Here is a 20,162-nt window from a genome sequence, read left to right on the forward strand (position 1 = left end):
AATATTTATCAGAAACTAGTTGTTTTATCACAATTATGCTTAATTAAAATAATTATAATTAATAATTTACAAAAATCTTTTTTATATACATATTTTTTACTTCACACAAAATTTTGAATTACTCATTTACATGATTATGCATGATGTATCAAAACTTAGTATTCCTGCAATATTGGCAGGTATGCAAAGATTCTGTTGTTGAAAAAATCTGGCCACGCAATCTGTTGTGGCTTAACACATTCGCCTTAGTCTACCATTTAATTGGTTATGGGGTGATTGTATTCAGTGGGTATCCCAGAATTCTGGGTTTTTCATATTAACCTTGTGGGGGAATATATTAAGAGCTGGGCATTTTGATTTTTCTGGGAATATCGCGGTATTCCGCATTTCTCAAGACCGTTGGTCAAAAACTTATAATCCGTCGAAATATTCCAAATTTTGAACCTTCTGCGATTGCGAGAACTGTGCACGCATGGGTGCCACTCTTCAGTCCTGGGGACTGAAATCAGTCTTGAGAAAAATCAATGGACTAATAAAGTCTATCAATTAAATAAATAAAAAAATTTCATTAGAAATTGAAAAAATTTTTTGGTCAAAATAAAAGAAATATTATATATTAATGAAAACATATGATATGGTAATGATGTCAGGACTTTTATTTATCTTCTTTTTGTCAGCTTCACTAAATCTTATTCTTAAAGTCTTGACAAATGGGATTGATTGAACTTCATCTACTTGTGTAATTAAATTTGTACTATTGCTGAATCTAAATCTGCTCAAGTTTGCTTCTCCCACCCTAACCTATTGTCATGTTGGCCAAAGTTAAATCAAGATTATTTTTTCAAGAAGGAAAGAAATTATAGTGCTAGAACAAAAAATAAGTAACGGTGAAATGAAAAATAGAGATATGAATGGTTTCAGGTTGTTCAGTAATAGTTATAAAAAATATACAAGGTTAGCTGTTATTTTCGTTTTGTTTGCTAAAAAAACATAAAATAAAGAAAAATTAGAAAAAATAATCAAATGATTGATTTAATATGTAGGCTATTATCAAGGAAAGGTAAATTTTGGTGTCAGTGAGCTATAAATTTCTAAAAGTTTGGTAAACAACGCTAGACAGTATTATTTCGTCAAAAAATAAGTTCAGTCTTGAAACTTTCTTAGAGTGGCACCCCTGCGTGCACGTGATTCTTCCAATGGACAGAAATCCGCCAATTTGAATATTAAAAACTGCTCCGGAATTCGCTATTATCATTCACACTGATGTTACTTTAAGTTGAATTACGCGTATAACTGAGACATTGCAAAATGTATTCTTTTTCATAGCAAATAAAGAGTTTTGAGTTGACAGTATTTAGTGTTATTTCCCCAATAATCACGAAGTAAAAATTATTTGACGGCACGTCTATGACCAACATTTTTTTAGAAAAAATGGCACGTTGTTGCATAAAGGTTCACCACCCCTGGTCTACACCTTTAAATTATCGAATACTGCTCAACATATGTTTATTGTTTTTACTGTAAGTACACTACAATTTTTATATTAAATTTACATTGGAAACCTAAACTTGGCAATTAGAAATGCAATTTTCTGATGTAAATTTTTATAAGAAGAATAAATATTTATGTAAACATTTATAAATATTTACAATACAACATAGATAAGTACTCAAACTGAGTTTCAAATTATAATACACATTAATTAAATTTGTAGTTAACTTGTATTTTTTAGACTAGTAATTTTTCAGTACTAAGGCACACATACAACTGATGCATATTTTCTTTTTATTATTATTTGGACAGGCTTCAGATACAAACACTTATTTTATTAGGAGTCACATGCAACAGTGGTTCCCGAATGGTGTTCAAAGATACCATAGGGTTCCGACAATTAAAATTTTTGAAACCAATTTTTCAATACTCATTAATATCCTAACAATGCACCATTATATTTTGGTTTTTATATTTAATAACATTTTTTCCAGCAACACATTGAATAATTATAAAAAGGATATGCATTTATAAAAAAATTACACTACTTATCATTGAATTTTTAAATTCAATATACAATTATGAAATCCTTAGGTAGTTATTTCTGACAACCATTCTCGAATATTTATTTCTTCAAAAAGTAGCTATGTGTATAAAGTTTTCAGCTGAACCATACACTTAAGACCTATTCAGAACTATATATTGCTCAAGTTGGCGAATTTAACTGGATAAAATATAACTTTATTAAATTTTATTCTTCACATTAAGTGTTTTTTAATTTTGGTTAGTGTAGTACAGTACAGAACCCGTTATCCGGAAATCAGAAAACCGGAACAAAATTCGATAAATTTTCCCGCCATTTAAAACAAAAATTTTTTTTTCCTCATAAGATTTTTCTTTCTTTTTTGAAAGATGTTTACCTTACCATCATTTTGGAAATAATCATTAGTGTATTACTCCATCGTTTTTTCTTCTTTTTAAGATTATTTCCAAAAAAATTTTTTTTTTAGTTGGGTTTAACAATTAAAAAAAAACGGCTTTTTGTAGCGATTTAGAAAACCAGAAAAATCAGTTATCCGGAATAGCGATGGTCCTGATCGTTCCGGATAATCGGTTCCCTACTGTATTTGGTAAGTTTTTTAATTTGGGATCAAGGTTATTAGACACAAAAGGTTGCATACTTGATAGATGTTTCATTACTGTATTTTCGATTCATTGAAACTATGAATCTTGTTATAACTTAAATAAAATATCAAAAAATTAAAATATACCTGAAATTTTATATTTCTTAATAAACAAATTTTAGTTTTATAAAAAGCTGAATCTAGGAATTTATGTTCTGATATTTTGCGTTTCTTTTTTTCTTGGAGAGCTAGGCTTAGAAATTTCATTGTAGTTTTGTGAGAGAATCTGATTTTCAAGGGTTAATTGCATCTTTCCTCTTACATTTATCTTAGTTTTTGATAATGATTCTGGTTTTAAAAAAATAAGTAATTCCTTTGGATTTTTAGAACCAGTTTTTGCATGTTACAATAATGCATATATGGATAGTGTTTTCAATAGAAATGTAAACAATCTCGAGCTCGGCATCTACTCTAGTTCCGGTTCAAAATTTTGCAGCTGCTTACTATGTGTTATTCTGATAGGCAATGTTTTCAGGCGGATAATTTTGTTTTCAATAAAAGAAATAAATTAGATAATTTCTGAGCTCAAATCTGCTGTATTTCATAAGATATTAATGTTATTATGCAATTCTGTGGAGTTAGGAGTGAAAATTTGTTTTACTTATTTTGTTATTTATTATTAAAAAAGGTGACATGGTTGCTAGATTTCGAATAACTCGCTTTTTTGGCAGTCTTGATTTGGCCTCTTTCCATTTGTTTATTACTGTTTGTTCGTGTTGCAAGCTGTGCACCATCTTACGTTAGTGTTAACACTTCTAGTATTGCAAGCACGAGTATTGTTAGCATTGTAAACATAAGTAATGAAATACAGTAGGGAACCGATTATCCGGAACGATCGGGACCATTGTTATTCCGGATAACTGATTTTTCCGGTTTTCTGAATCGCTACAAAAAGCCGTTTTTTCATTGTCAAACTAAAAAAAATATATATTTGGAAATAATCTTAAAAAGAAGAAAAAACGATGAAGTAATACACTAATGTTTGTTTCCAAAATGATGGTAAGGTAAACATCCTTCAAAAAAGAAAGAAAAATCTTGAAATCTTATAAGGAAAAAAACATTAAAAAAAAAAAAAAAAAAAATGACGGGAAAATTTATGGAATTTTGTTCCAATTTTTTGGTTTTCTGATTTCCGGATAACGAGTTCTGTACTGTACATTGTTTGCAAGAATCTCAAAACGCAATGATGCCAAATGGCTTTAAAATACAACTGAAACAGTAACCCGGAAATTTTGGCAGTCCCGAGCTTGCAGTGTTCCCCTAGTGTAGAAAACACCATCCATTGGATGGCACAACTATATATTTAACTTGATCATAAACAGAACTTGTATTTTAAATTTTAACAAAAGCTACAAAAAGGTATGCTTTTCTAAAAGTGAAATGCATTCTAACATAAATTGAAAGGGTAATTATTGCTTTCAATTGGAAAACATTTGTGCAAGTTTTATCATAATGAAAGGAAAGTTTACCTAGGCAGAAAAAAAAAGATATGGCTCTGATGTCACAACCATTATATGAAGATTCAAATGCCAAAATAAGTTCTAAAAGAACTTCGAAGAAATGAATTTAATTTAGTAAAATATTAAATCTAAATCAAAAATAGGTTAAATTCTAGTAAATTTTATCAGAAAAAAATTATCGTAAAATGAATTAAACACAAAAAATAATGAATTTGATTAAGTTATCCAAAAGCACAACATGCCATGAGATTTAATAAAAATTATTCTGAATAAGCTTGGTAATTTAATTTTATATTCTGCTCTGTCTATTTTATGCTTGGTCTACTTTTTTCTTATTCTTCTGGATTTTTAGTTTCTTCCACTATCTATAGAATTATAAAAAAAAATTTGGGATAGAACCCAAGCTCATGTGCTATGTTTTGGGTTAAGTTGTGCAAAAGTACAAATATAATTTTTACATTGAAAACATGAAGATAAACTTTGCTTTATCTTAAACATTAGAAGTTGGATTCTATTACAGTAGGGAACCGATTATCCGGAACAATCGGGACCATCATTATTCCGGATAACTGATTTTTCTGGTTTTCTGAATCGCTACAAAAAGCCGTTTTTTTTTATTGTTAAATCCAACTAAAAAAAATAATATTTGGAAATAATCTTAAACAGAAGAAAAAAAGATAAAGTAATATACTAATGATTATTTCCAAAATGATGGCAAGGTAAACATCTTTCAAAAAAGAATAAAAAATCCTAAAATCTTATGAGGAAAAAAAAAGTTTTTTTTTTTTAAAAATGGCGGGAAAATTTATCTAACTTCGTTCCGGTTTTCTGATTTCCGGATAACGGGTTCTGTACTGTACTTAATTCCAAACTTTCTATAATAAAGATTAAAAAAAACTAAAATCGGGGACTTGAAATAGTAGCTAGTATCAAGAATAACATTGGAAGATGGGATAGATTAAGCATCTACTGTTTGTCTACGATAGGTACTCTGTCCGCCATTCGTCTGGAGGGGTGGCGGGGACTATGGTAACGAGGTATGATTATTTCAAGTAGGGGTGCGGGGCCCCTCTTTAAGACTGGTTTCCGTGGGAGAAAAGAAGACTTCTTTCTTCGATCTATTGTATTAGCCCTAGAGTTAAGAGAAATGAGCATTCGCGCCTGAAACATCGTTTAGAGCGTGTGATTCCTTTTTTTTTAATCTTTTCTCTTTTTCAAAAGCTTCTGTTTTATAAAAAAATGTATATGTATGTATGGAATATGTATGGAAATTGTATAAAATTGTTTAAAGCAGCTCAATGTTTTATTAATAAATAACTCATCTATAAATTTATCATACATAGTAAATTGGTTATTAAGAAAAAAATAAATTTGCTAATAAAAACTGTTTTTAATAAATAGTGAAAAAAAACTGTACAGGTTACAATAAAATATGAATAAGAAAACGTAATTTAAGCAAAAAAAACTTCAGATAATTTCAGATGGTTTGATGGGTGCTGATAAAAATCATCGTTGATAGTTTTAGATTTCATCCTAGTTGCGGTCACTTGCTTTCAGTTTCAAAAAAAAAAAATAAATAAATAAATAAAATATTTAAAAATTAATAATCAAAACAAAGATATTTAATATTTCTCCGGCACAGATAACGTGAACTATTTTTATTTTCAGCAAAAGTTTTATCTCCTTTTAAAATCAGAGTTATTAAGTTTAAGCTCTTCACTTTTTCCAGAAAATTCAAATAATAAAAGAAATTAACTGCTTTAAAAAATGTGCAAGTTTAGAAATTAAACCATCTAAGAATCAATGAACATTCATAATAAATATCGTAAAATTAAAAAGTAATATTAAAAAAACCTGTACTACCCTTAATGTCAGAATTTGTTCACTTTTTTTCCTTTGTATTTAAAAAATAACAACTGATTGAATCGAGAGAATTATTTTAAGTAAGAAAGAAATATTCATGCGAATCTTAAAAAAGTTCTTGAATCAGATTAAATAAGTCTCCTACTGGTGGCTGAGTCAGCCAATCTGGTATACTCCCCATACAAGCTATCATCGAAGGCGAAAGAAAAGGAGACCACTTCATCGAAGCCACCCTCCCTAAAATGCTCTCTTCTTGTTTCCATAGCACCAGACTGCCGCAGACTTTGTGGCGGACAGAGTACCTATCGTAGACAAACAGTATGAGTATGCTATGTCATAATTTTGCCTCTTTGAAGAAGAAAAAAAAACCTCGGGAAGAGCAAACCTTACAGTTTAGAAATCTTGATTAGGGATTATGCCAAAAGATGCTCGATCATTTAGGATTCTGTAGCCCTATGGGAACTGCTGACATACAGTCAACTCTACCTCTAATCATATATATTTAAAATACAGTAAATAAGTTCGTTTTGGCAACATTTCTCAAACAATTCCATAAAGCTTACAAAGATTAAATTGTTCATTTTATACAAAACACAACACTTAACAATACAACACTGGTTACACCATAAAAATACCAACACTTAACAATACAACACTGGTTACACCATAAGCATACCAACACTTAACAACATACAATAACTGGTTATACCATAAACATACCAATACTTAACAATATAATATACAATGACTGGTTATACCATAACCTAACTGGTCTTTAAGACTGGTTACGATGTGTTTAGTGTTAATGACAAATGCTTTTTGTACGATGAAACATGATACTGAAACTTCCACTTGTCAAATTAGTAGTTGCAAGACATATGTTTAATGTCTGGAACCTAAAAAAAAAAATCTTTTGTAAAAAGGGTTACTTAATAGTTTAATGCCTAACCCATTTTTGGCCAATCGTAGAAATTTTATAAAATTTATTATTTTCCTTGAAATATGCTTACATTACATTCATTAAGAAGCAAAAAAAAAAAAAAATTTTCGTGTATCAAAAATTAGGAATAAAATGGTGCATGTAGGCTTCATTCACGAAATCAATGAACAAACAATTTAGTTAAACGCATGCTTTATTTATGAAATTTGTTTCTTTTTCTTTTGCGGACTTGCAACTTTGATCCTTCATAGAAACATATGAGGAATCTTAAAAGGAATAATAATACATATTAAAAAAATTTCATACGTCAATAACCGTTTCAAGTAAAAAAACTTGAATAATTTAAAATTTTTTCAACAGAAATTGTTTACTCCTATTGAACTACTAATGATTTATGGATGTCTTCAGAACCCTTGACAATACCAGAAAAATAAAATTAGTAAAAAGTATACGTCACTCACAATGTTGATAAAAAAATATTCACTGAAATGGCGTGTTTGCGCACCTTTGGCCGAAAATGGGTTAAACAAAAGATAGTACTTTAATTGCTATTGTTAAATATGTCTAATCATTATTTTTGTTGGAAATATATTGCTTAACCTCTTTCATACAGGCAAATCACAGTTGCATTTTGTAGGATTGCATAATGACTCACCTATACCAACTAAAAAAGTTATTTAAACTACAATAAAGTGATACAGACACAGGCGGAGTTAATTGTCCCAGTTTAAGGTTTTCATCCATTCTATTACCACGGACACTAAAACTTTTATTTCAAGTAGCATTTGTTCGTACTTATGTTTTTGTCATGTTTTTATTCTTCTGTATTTGCTTTTTGTATTTTATATTGTATATTATGCATTCAATTCTTTTCCTGGATTTTGGCAAATTTTAGACTTTTGTCTTGCTTTCTCGATAGAAAAGGTTTTTTATGACTTTCGAAGCTGGTACCACCTAAAGACATCAGCTTTGGTTGTCATATTATCCAATTTTTTTTCATTGTCTCATTCCTTTTGGATTTACTGCTGCTAAGCATGTTTTTCCATTGGATGTATTATCAGGGTTCCCACTCTATGATGAGATTGAAATTCAAGGACTTTCCAGGACTTTTCAAGGACCTCAACAAAATTTTCAAGGACCTCAATCTAAGACCAATTTTAAAAATTATTCTCTTCTATTTTACTAGAAGCAACAATGCTTGTTGTGGCAATAATTAATTTCAAATATAATACTTAAATGCTTTGCCTATATAGAGAGAAGAGAGTATATGTATTATGGACAAAATTTATATTTTTTTAAAAACAACCCTACTGGTTTCACATATTAATTCACAAAATCATTTTCAGCACAATCTATAACTAATGGTAATGAGGAGTTAATGGTGAAATCCTTTAATCCTGTGTATTTCCATGTGAAGGCTGCACGAAAGACAGAGCTAAATCTTAGGTATTCCATATTCCATGACTATTCCATAACCCCCTCCTCTCCTCCATTAAACATCGTTTATGAAATTATTCATCCATAATTTACATAATCTTCTCTAAATGTTATGCAGCAACAATTTTTTCTGAAAATAAAAATTAGAAGGAACATATCCCATTTTCACCATGTTTAAAAGCATTATTCGTTATGTGTAATCCACAATTGCCAATGAATATGACCTGGTGGGAATATTTCTCTTTTAATTCACACTGAAGCTTCGAATAGAATTTCCAATTGACATAGGGTCCATCCATGGATAATTGAAGTATTTTAGAGAGCTTTTAACCATCATCCATGCATTTGTAAAAAGAGGACAAAATATTTTCTGCAGTTCCATGACCCATAAATTGGGAGGTAAGATACTTAGTGCAAACTTTATTATCAATTCCTTACCATAATGTCCATCTGCTTAGATTGTAGAGACTGATTTAACGTCTCATCAAAGAGTACAGTGTAGCAATCAACATTCTTCAGCTCATTTATAAGAATCCCTTTGAAGTATAGTGCCAATCCAAAGGAGCCCAAATAGGCTCACTTCGTGGCACTACAAAAAAATTGTCTCGCTATTCAGCTATCAGCAAACATTTTGGAGAACAATTTACTAATCCCTTCACAGGAGTTACATGAATAATTACTAGTGATGCACTTCAGACTCCAGAGAATTTCAGCATCAAGCACATTCCTTTTGACCAGATAAGAAGACAATGTTACCTCGGCCACTAAAGTTTCTGTTTCACATGGGGCACACGATGTTGAAGGAGTATTTACACCAGATGAATTAGATGTTGATGTCTTTGGAAAAAGAGAACTCAGGGCATGAGACTGCTTTTTTGTTTTACCTTTCTTTCATGTGTGATTTCAGAGCAGATTCTTCCATTTTCGCGATATCGATCTCCTTCATGTATAATCGGCACTTGGCTATGAACTTCTTTTCGGGCATCGATAAAATCCATTCTTTATAAAATTGATTATCCATCCATTGGGGATTAAAATAGCACTTCCCAGGCATAACTAGTCTAAACTACATAACACAAATAGGAAGTGGTGCCTTTGCGAATACGCTTTACAATAAAGTTTTGAAATGATGCAAACGTAAGGACAAGTGCGGATGGTAAAATGGCAAATTTATTGAAAACTACAAGGTACATATTGTTACGAAATTCGAGAGTATTCCAGTTTCGATAAGAAAAAAGATCTAAGCATATGCGACAGAAGATGAAGTGGAGTCTCGCCCCGAACGCATTGATTGTCTGCTGTGCTCCGCGCGCTTGGCAGACACCAAGACGCTAGGTCCGGTTAGAAACGGTGGCGTTAAAAACCACGTGAGAGAGCTCAGGAACAAAACAGAAAGAACGAGAAAGATCCGTGGGTGTTTTATAAAAAGTGCCGCGGGCAGTATTGGACAAATTCAAGGACCTATCAAGTTTTTCAAGGACCTAAGACGTTTTTCAAGCACTTTCAAGGACCTAAATTTAGCAAAAAAAAATTCAAGGACTTTCAAGGACTCTCAAGGACCGTGGGAACCCTGATTATTATTATTTTTAGTTTCTTTAGAATTTTGAATTCTTTACTTAATATGATAAAATTATTTAATTAGTTGAATCGATCGACTTAACTCAAAAATGTATTTATGCCATTTTAGTCCTATCCTGTATGTGAAACTTGCTTTTATTGTTTTAAATAATTTATCAAGTATATTATAGTAATAATATATTATTGTAAAGTAATAACATATTATTGTAATTATAGTAATTTATCAAGTATATGATATATTATTTTATTTTAAATAATTTTCAAGACTTTCAAAAAGATTAAAATTTTATTTTTAAAAAAATTAAAATTGCCTTAAAACACAAATCAGGAAAGAAAAGCAATAAAAAAATGTTTCGCACAAGACCGTGGAATAACAGATGTTGGAATTGTGATGAGAGCTATTGATTTACACATTTCTATGAATTATTCCAACAAGAAATAATTCCAGAGGTTATGATAAATGTTTACATATTGCTTCTAAACTAATTTGTTAGACATAATCCTCAAATGTTACAATATGGATTAGTTATGGTTTTTTATTAATTAAATTACTACAAAAACAATTCAACTTATTGAGAATGACAAGTTCTTATCATTCTATGTACCTATTTATTGAGAACTATATTTTATGCATATTAAGTACAAGAAATACCAATAGCACTTAATTTATTTTTAACTTTTCTGATTTTAACTGAAAAAGCAACCTTTTTGTAGAAAATGCATTTTCAAATGTTATGCTTGTTATCATAATTAAATAGCTAGTTGAATAAATATATCCTAATAATTTTTTGGATTTAAGTTTAAATTGAAAGGAGTTAATACTTTTGTAGAACAATTTCTGCCTTATAATTTTCGGTGATTTGACTTTTTACAAAATTGGTAAACAGACATAACATGCAATGAGATGATAAGAGTCCTAAAGGTAATAAGATGATAATAAAAATACTAAAGGAAAACAAAATTTTTTTTAAATCGATAAAACTTCTTTGAAAAACACACGCTAAAAAGCAGCAGAAATTTCAAAAAAAGTAACAATAAAGGAAACGAAGGAAATAAAAATATGACCACCGAAGCCGACATCTTCAGGGGGTACCGGCCCCGGTAGCCATAAAACAAAACCATTTCTAATTGAGGGAGAAGCAAATGCCTAAATTAACTCCCTCAGTACCCCGATGGTTTTGTATAGAAGTCCAGGAAAAAACATGAAATACAAATAACCAATTTAGAAAAGAAATTCAAACAAAATCATCAGAAAATAAAAACTCACTTAACCAGGTCAAACATCTATTTCACAAGCAAGCCGTATGAAAAAGAAACACTAAAAACTAAACTAAACAAAACTCTTTATTACAATGCGCTGATAGAAAATAAAATAAAAGAAGTCAAGAGAAAGAAATATGTAACAAATTAATAGAACGCTTAACTGGGGCTGCTCAGTTAAGACTTGAATTGCGCCCTGTTAAAAGGAAAAAATATATAAAAACCTAGAATTCTTCAATCATTTTCTTAATTAAAAAATTAACATTACAAAAATTAAAAGGAAAATCATTATTACTTAAATTATTCACAGCTTCCCGAAAACTTTCAACATTATTGCAAATATTTTTGATCCTAACCAATTGTGAAAAAACTAAATTTTTAAAAATTTTATTACACAAATTATATTAAAGTTGGAGAAAAAAATAACTTTAAATTTAAAAGTTTTTCTTTTATCAAAAATACCAATTTTAATAAAACTGTTAACAATATCAATTTTAAAATCTAAATATTCAACATTTAAACAATTCTCATTAGTTTTCTTCAGAACCAATGTAATAAAATAAAACATTAATGATAATAAAAATTCATCAATTAATGACAATAAAAAAAAACTTACGGTGTCTGCTGCTTCCAGCAGAGCGAGATTCCTGCAAATGGAAAGAAAAAAATTAACAGGAAAATGTCAAAAATAAATTTTTAAATATTAGCAATGAACATATATTACGTCTCACAACTTATAACAACATTTTATTTAAAAACAAGAGAATTTTAATTCCATTTCTACATCACTTAGATACACTTATCTTTAAATACATAACAACTATGTATTCATTTCTGAATTTCTCATACATAATTTAAAAGACTCCAAGAGAAAAGACCACTATAAGTATTTAAATTTAAGAGTTCATCAGAGTTAATTCATATTTATAAATTATAACTGTCTTTGAACAGCTGACCCAATTTTTTGTGTTTGGAACTACTAATGTGCAACTACGTAGGCTTGTAATTTTGAACCCAATCGAGAAGACGAGAGAACTCCTGGATCAAGTATTGGGAGAAATTAGACTTTGTGGAAGACTTTTTGTTGGAACCTATCCACATTTGCATTACATAGAGAAGAAAACCACGAATACCTCCCACGGTTAGCCTGACGACTCTACCCCATGAGGAAATTTTATGTCAGCCCAAGCCGGATGCAGAATTCGTATTGACCAGCCATAGCTGGGATTGGAACCAGGTTCATCTCATTGGAAGGCGAACGCTCTATTCCCTGAGCCATAACGGCTGCATATGAGTTGATTTATAAGAAATTTGTAAGTTTGTATACGAGAAATTTTTAAATTTGTATTTTTTGAATCAATGGAACATAATTACTCACTTTTATGGTTCAACCAGCAGTAAAAAATTAGTGAGCCAATAACACCACTTAGGTAGTAGTCATTTAGTGGTCCAGAAATTTAATATGTTAGTGTTAGAAAAACTTAATATGGTAGACAAAAAAATAGAACTTTGCAATTACATATATATTTTGGTACACATCAAAAACAACCAATAACTAATTAGGTTAATGACTCCATAATGATTGAAAATTCATTAAAATTAAGTGCAAAAAAAAAAAAAAGAAAAGCTAAAATGACAATAGCAAATAGATTTAATATTGAGATTAGAATGCTGAGTACCAAATAAATGAGGAAAACTGAGAAAGTAAGAACTAATAAAATATATTAAAAAAGAGCAAAAAATATTATTGTACTGATGAATAATTATGCTGTCAGTACATGAATGCAAAAAACAGCACAGCATGTAAATTTGAAGTTGAAGTAAAAGTGAAGCACAATCTAAATTTAGAATTTCTAGTGCCAGACACTTTCAGTTATTCCATTTGAACACCTACTGTAGAACAATAAAATTAGTATAAATTTTTTTCCAATGCATAAAATTCAATGCAACAAAATACTTTTCAGAACTATTTTATAAATTTTTTTTAAACATATTACAAGAAAACAAATTTGTTGCCGATGTGTTATATTTTAAATGCATATATATATATATACCTACTATAATGCATATATATATATATAATGCATATGCCTACTGTAGAACAATAAAATTAGTATAAATTTTTTTCCAATGCATAAAATTCAATGCAACAAAATACTTTTCAGAACTATTTTATAAATTTTTTTTAAACATATTACAAGAAAACAAATTTGTTGCCGATGTGTTATATTTTAAATGCATATATATATAGAATTCAATGCAACAAGGCATTTTCCATAACCATTTTTTAAATCCCAGACGTATTACAAGAAGTCAAATTTGTTACTCATGTGTATGATTTTAGCGACAATTGTTGCCATACTGGTGTGAAACTTACATATTTTTACTATATTATGCAGTACAGTATTAAAAAATTTATAATTTAAAATTTTTTGAATTTGTACTTGAAAAATTAATACTTTCTATTGCTGTACTTTTTAAAATAGAGCAGCATTTCATAAAAAAGAAAAATTTTAACAGTACTGAAATAGTATTGATAAAAAAAACATTACTTAGAAGCAATAACAATAGACATTTTTTAATTACAAAGAGCAGAAATTCTAAATCTACTGCTAATGCTACTTTTACTAATTTCCTAACTACTTAGTAGTTAAGATTACTGACTTGTAAATGAAGGCAAGAGATCACAAATAGTTCAATAGTTTTATCAAACATTTTCACACAGGTGCCCACTAAATAAGGTGATTTTTCTTATGATCAAAGTAGTAGTAACTAGGGAAAAAAATATTTAAGTTATTAACATTTTAAATATGTCAAAATTCTAAGCCTACTACTCTGAATTATAACTAAATTTAAATAATTCGATAGAAAATGTATTTTATACTCAAATTACCGTAAAAAAAGCTAACGTCAGTTAACAGGGCCAAATTTTTCATCAAAAAGTAAGCATCTTTTAAGTACTTTTTAAGCACTATATACATTAACAAAATGCAAAATAATTTCCAAAGACTTTATATGATCGTGATAAAATAACTAGTTTCTGACAAAGAACTCTTTTTTTAAAAAAATTATATTTGCCATTATAAAATAATAAAGAGATTTTTCGGTTTGATATCAGAGGGTGGAAAATGAAGTCTAAAATTAAGAATATCTTGCAAAATGCAGCAGAGTTGCATATGAGAGTGCAATAATCTGACTGAACCCAGCTCAGTAAACGCACATACAGATTCGCAAGAATTTCATCAAACATGTAAACTGATAGGCGCTTTCAAACTCTATGGACCGACAGTACGCTGAAAAAGATTGTAGTTGAATGAATTATGAAAACATTGAATAGAACAATGTGAAAAGCACGCTTTTGCATAATACGTTGTGAAAATCCACATGGTGAAGAAAAAAATATAATTTTCAAAAAAGAAAAAGTAAGTACTTTTTAACTAGTACATCCAATGAAAAAAGCATCTTTAACGGCTTTTAAATAACGAAAATAGAAAATAAGTACTTTTTAAAAATGCTACGCAGCATGTATAAAGATAGAAGGAACGAAATATATTTATTTACCTCTGGAAGAGTTTCAACTATCACAGATACAATATTTTCTCCTCTTATTATGGCAGTGCCGATCGTTTTCTTTCCTTTAATTGTAATCTTTCGTTTGTTTACATAGTTCTTGTACTCTGCACAATTAGTCAACACAATATTCATATGCTTATCATAGGCACTGAATGTGCCGATAAATGTGCGGTTGTCGCACAATATTATCCTCATTTTGGAATTTAAGAGGGTCAGGATACGGTGGTTCTTTCCAATAGGCTAAAAGTAAATAAGTAAAAAGACATGTAAATAAATTGAATTTATATCTTTCTAAGAAGACAAAATTTTATTTAGCCAGTATATTTATTATCAAGTGTATGGTGACTAGAATATATTTTAAAATTTATACAGTAGGGAACCGATTATCCGGAACGATCGGGACCATCGATATTCCGGATAACTGATTTTTCGGGTTTTCTGAATCGCTACAAAAAGCCATTTTTTTTATAGTTAAACCCAACTAAAAAAAAAAATTGGAATAATCTTAAAAAGAAGAAAAAACGATGAAGTAATACACTAATGGTTATTTCCAAAATGATGGTAAGGTAAACATCTTTCAAAAAAGGATAAAAAAAATCCTAAAATCTTATAAGGAAAAAAAATTAAAAAAAAAAAAAATGACGGGAAAACTAATCGAATTTCGTTCCGGTTTTTTGGTTTTCCGGTTTTCTGATTTCCGGATAACGGGTTCTGTACTGTATATATTCATAAAACTAACTAAAGAACTAAAATTAGGGCATATAACATACAAAAAGTTTTCTCTGCTCTCTTCAGCTATTTTTTAAAATCAAATATAGTTCAAAAATAATCAATTTTTGAACACAGTTTAAATTCATTTTAAAATTATTCTATTAGGTATATTGTATTTTTAAAACACTGTTAGTATGATTTCAATTGCAATTTTAATCTTTTGATTTTCTTAAATCACCTGATTGTTTTTAAAGCAAAAAATTATGTATTAAAATCAAATTTTTTTTCTTCTATAGTATAAAATTATAAATATATTTCAGTAGTTATCAGTTTTTAAAAGTTTAATTTATATGTTAAAAATGTTTTATTTGGAGGATAAAAGATAATTTATGTCAATTATTATTTAATATTCCAAATTATCAAATAAAATAGAGAGAGAGAGTAACGTAAATAAGAATAACACTGAACTTTTATAGATTAAATAAGTGTGCAGCAACTGCATTTATAAGAGATGGTAAAGAATGGGTTAAAATAATAAATATTTTTCTGTTTTAAAATATTATTAATTTACTATTTATTATATAACTACCTGACAAATTGTCCCTACGTATCAACAGATAGTGTTGAGTTTGAATAAAAATAAGTATGATTTAATTTAAAAGTGATTCATTTGTAATAATTAGAATAATTCTAATCATTTTAATAATAAATTTTAAGTACTTTAATATGAGAATGACATAAAGTTCAATAATAATGGGATTCTTGAACATGTAAGTAACAAGATGAAATTTTAGATTTAACTGCTGGAAATTTTTATCAAATGGAGAATTATTGTAGCAAGTGGTACTTACGTAAAAGAATTATTGTAGTAAGTAGTACTTACGTGCTATCATAACCATATTGGCAACATAAAATAACAACTGCTTCACAAAAAATCCCATTGTAGCTATCCTAGCAAACCAACTCTAATAAATAATAATACAAATGTAAATAATAATAAATAAATGAACGAAACATGTTAAGGAAAATAATAAAAATTATAAATTAAGGAAAATAATAAATGGAAAAAAAAAAATTAAGCAGAAAAAATCCGGTGAAGTAAATAAAGCCTCTCAAACAATAAAGCAAAAAAAAAAAAATGAAGAAAAATTATGAGCGAAATACAGTAGAGCGCCGATTATCCAAACTGCTCAGGACCGAACGTGGTTCGGATAATTGGAAATTTCTTTAAAATCTAGTTTAAATGATTATTATTTGTGCACTAATTTTCCTTCACACTTTTTCCAGGCTTAGTACTGGCAGTACTATCTGAAATAGCTCTGGCATGTTAAAAAAACTTTTTTTTTATTTTTTTTTTACAATTTTTGAATATTTTTTATTTATTTATTTTACTTTTTTTATTTTGAATTATTTTTATTATATTTCAGGTTTTTATAGTTTTTCTGTCAATTAGTGATTTTACCACATTTTTCTTTATTTTCCATTGCAAAAGTAATCCAGCAAAGACTTTTGTTTCAAAGAAGATGGTCTTTTTTGAGCAGCCATGTCCCCTATTCTTTCTACATAAGTCAACTAAACTGGATCAACATCATTTTGACGTTCTAGCCAATTCATTACAATTTCTAATGAATTGCATGCTTCTATATGAGAAGATCCACTATCTTGAACTTGATCACCTACTTCTTCCTCTTCGTCTGTGGAGTTCCGAATTTCATTCAAAATTTCATCATCATTTAAAATTTGAAATCCTGGGTCGTTTTCAGTGTCTCGACACCAGTCTTCTATTTTTTCTGCTGTATAACCTGGCATCTTTTCATCCGGAAAATATACTGGTTCAAAAACTTCACTTTCATTTGTTTTTCTGTTAAAAATTTTATTCCAAGATTTAAGATTCCAAGCACTGTCATCACAAATCATTAACCATAAGTGACAACTACCCATCCTCCAATTATAGAACATTAGCACTTATCTATTCCTGAAATCTTTCCACATTCCAACAATTGTAGACAATCGAAATGAAGCTCGCATTCTTGGACAATAATTTTCAGTTGAAGAGGTCTAAAGGGGTTTGCAGGTTTAACTGCATAACAATACATGTATGTATGGCTACTATAAGAAGACTGCTAAAAAAGGTTGTAAATTTAATATGGTTTTCAGGTGAAGCCGATATTATTTATTCTTCTAAATTTAGAAAAACTGCATATAAGTTAAAAAGTATTTTAAACATTAAAAAAAAAAAAAAACGAATTCGGACATAGTTCGGATAATTGGACGTTCGGATAATCGGCGCTCTACTGTACTTAAAAATATATAATATGCATATATATAATGAGAAAAATTTATATAAATAAATAAACAGTATGAATCAACTAGTGGTATCCGTTCACCGAATTCTCTCACAGATAAAATTCTGGAAGGGAGCAATGTGGCGTAACTACCACTAGAAATATTAAATACCAAGTCACTAGTATATAAGACATGTTAACTTGATTCTATCTAGAGGTACCTTTTGATAGATGAAGGTTGACAAAATCAATAATTAAATCCGTTTAATGTTCATTTGTAACAAATAAAGAATGATTTCCCTGAAACAAAAAACACACACACATCAGCAATTTGCAGATGATACTCATACTTTAATTTGCCTGACATCCTTTTCAATGGAGAAGATTGAAGAGAAACATTTTCTATCTTCTATTTTATAAATGATGTTAAACACGTTTAGGCCGGGATAGCCTGGTCAGTAGGGCGCTGGGCCCATGTTCGAGAGTTTGTGGGTTCGAACCCTGCCGGCCGAAGATTCCCCGTGTAGTAAAGTGACTGATGCGCGTTAAATCCGTCAAGTAGCAAAAGTCCTCCACGCTCCCATAACAATTCAATACCTCTGGGGGTACTGGATTGGAGATTGATCATACTCTGATTCAGGTCAAAATTATGATCTGTGGATGAATGAATGGATGTATGAATGGGTACGCCCTATAAACGGGTGCAGAAATCGAATTCTTGTCCATAGATGACGCCGCTGAAAAACAAGAAACGCACACTCTAGCTTAAATTTGCTCGGTTTCACCCAGCAGGCTTGCCCATGTAGCAAGTGGCATTAGTGGTAAGTGGCAACCTTTTAACCTTATTCACAATTAGAACTGGTCTTTGCTTTTGTAAGATTCACCCCATTTAATGTTCATTATTTTAGTTTTTGCTTTAGAGCCTTTAAACTGACACAAATCAGAATACCATAAAATACAATTCAATGTATTCCATTTGAAATGAAAAGATTTTATTATATTAGCATAAGCAAATAAATATCTTAATTCGGTTTCACTAACTATCAGTCTCTTATCCTTTTGGACACAGCTAAAGTGTGACTATAAAATTGAAATTAAATTTAAACATAAATATTTTGAGTATAATTTTATAATACTTAATATTAGAAAATTTTGTTACATTATACATCAATTTAAATACATTATACATTTCAATAATAGCTTTAACTTCTAGAATTACAGACAAATTTTAATTTAAGTATAGTGAGGGGACTATGGTTCTATTTATGTTTAGTCAGGAGACTATAGCTATATGGAGAGGAATACTATTAATTCTTTAATAGAATGTGTAAAATAAAAATGTAAATGTAATGTAATATGTAGAAAAAAATTAGCCATTTAAAAGGATAAAATATAAAAGAACGTGCTTTTTAAAATAAAAAATAATTCAAGGTGACTCACTTTTCACAAATTCTTTTTTCAAATTAACTATGCTTGTAATTACACCACTACTACCACATTTTCTGCTTCATAGTCTCTAACATATTAAATATTATATTTTAGACAAATATTATATGATAATTTTCTACCGGTGGCAGTAAAGAATTGGAAAAGAAATTGATTTTATTTCTGATATAAAATCGCTAATACATACAAAATATATGCATTAAAGAGAACATATGGATGACATTTTAGTAAAAAAAAATCGTTTTAAAGAAATAACGTTTTGTACAGTTAAAGATCAGAAATATGATGTCTTGAGAAAGTGCATAATTATGAATCAAAGACATTTGAATTGTTCAAAAACAAAATATCAGTTCTGGACAGAAATTTCGCATATAAATTCTGCTAGCGTTTAAAGCACATTGAGTTTTAATTTACAAAAATAGACACAACACAAAAGAAAATAGTTTAGCAAACTTAAACGATAACATTTCAAATCATTTAATGAAATGGTAAATAGTTTCGAAATATGTCTGAAATTATGATGATTATACTAAAAAATTAATTGTTGTTTCATACAAAACTGTATGTAAGAAAAGAACATTTAAAAAAAGTAGATAAACAAAAAAAAATTGCAGAAAAGAATTACCATTTTTCTCCGGAATATTAGTGGAACAGTAGAATCACAGAAAATTATTTTATGAAATAAAAGAAAACAAAACTGCTAGTCGAGACGCTAATCGATTTTAAGATTGAAAAAAAAAACACTTCCGACTACTTATTTCTGTTAACCACATGCACTACTAGGGAACCTGGACTTAAATTTTTGAATAAAGAAGTGAGCAGAAATAAACAGTTAAAAGTGTTATAATTCTATTAGAAATAAACAAAAGTAGTGGTTTGTGTGCTTTCGGTTGTATTTTATTTAATTTGAGTTTTTCTTTCATTCTGAATTCCA

The 20,162-nt window shown here is 29.1% G+C and overlaps 1 protein-coding gene across 7 annotated transcripts; it reads right to left on the reverse strand.

The window, feature by feature from the left end:
• Positions 1–1,768: 1,768 nt before the first annotated feature.
• LOC107452342 (small nuclear ribonucleoprotein-associated protein B) lies at positions 1,769–19,967 on the reverse strand. Of its 7 annotated transcripts, none has more exons than XR_015433201.1 (5): positions 19,854–19,967; positions 14,775–15,026; positions 13,878–13,985; positions 11,830–11,860; positions 1,769–6,894 (listed from the first exon to the last, which is right to left on the reverse strand). XR_015433201.1 is itself a non-coding variant. In XM_087161632.1 (5 exons), exons 3-5 carry the CDS (start codon positions 14,979–14,981, stop codon positions 6,881–6,883), a joined length of 252 nt encoding a protein of 83 aa, XP_087017758.1. In that variant the 5' UTR covers positions 14,982–15,026; positions 16,349–16,448; positions 19,854–19,960; the 3' UTR covers positions 1,769–6,880. The 7 variants fall into 7 exon arrangements, 6 of the variants coding, with proteins under 6 accessions (XP_087017758.1, XP_087017757.1, XP_087017754.1 ...); XM_087161632.1 differs by lacking the exon at positions 13,878–13,985 and adding an exon at positions 16,349–16,448 and having other exon boundaries at positions 19,854–19,960; XM_087161631.1 differs by lacking the exon at positions 13,878–13,985 and adding an exon at positions 16,381–16,448 and having other exon boundaries at positions 19,854–19,959.
• Positions 19,968–20,162: the final 195 nt, after the last annotated feature.

The sequence above is a fragment of the Parasteatoda tepidariorum genome, chromosome 4, assembly GCF_982258835.1.
Source record: "Parasteatoda tepidariorum strain Cologne lab strain chromosome 4, Ptep-v5.0, whole genome shotgun sequence".
Classification (NCBI taxonomy): domain Eukaryota; kingdom Metazoa; phylum Arthropoda; class Arachnida; order Araneae; family Theridiidae; genus Parasteatoda; species Parasteatoda tepidariorum.

Excerpts from the sequence above, each read along its gene's own strand:
- LOC107452342 (XM_043052073.3), bottom strand. Across the intron at positions 11,861-14,774 it reads TAGTTGAAACTCTTCCAGAG|GAATCTCGCTCTGCTGGAAG; the intron begins GTAAATAAATAT and ends TTCCATTTGCAG.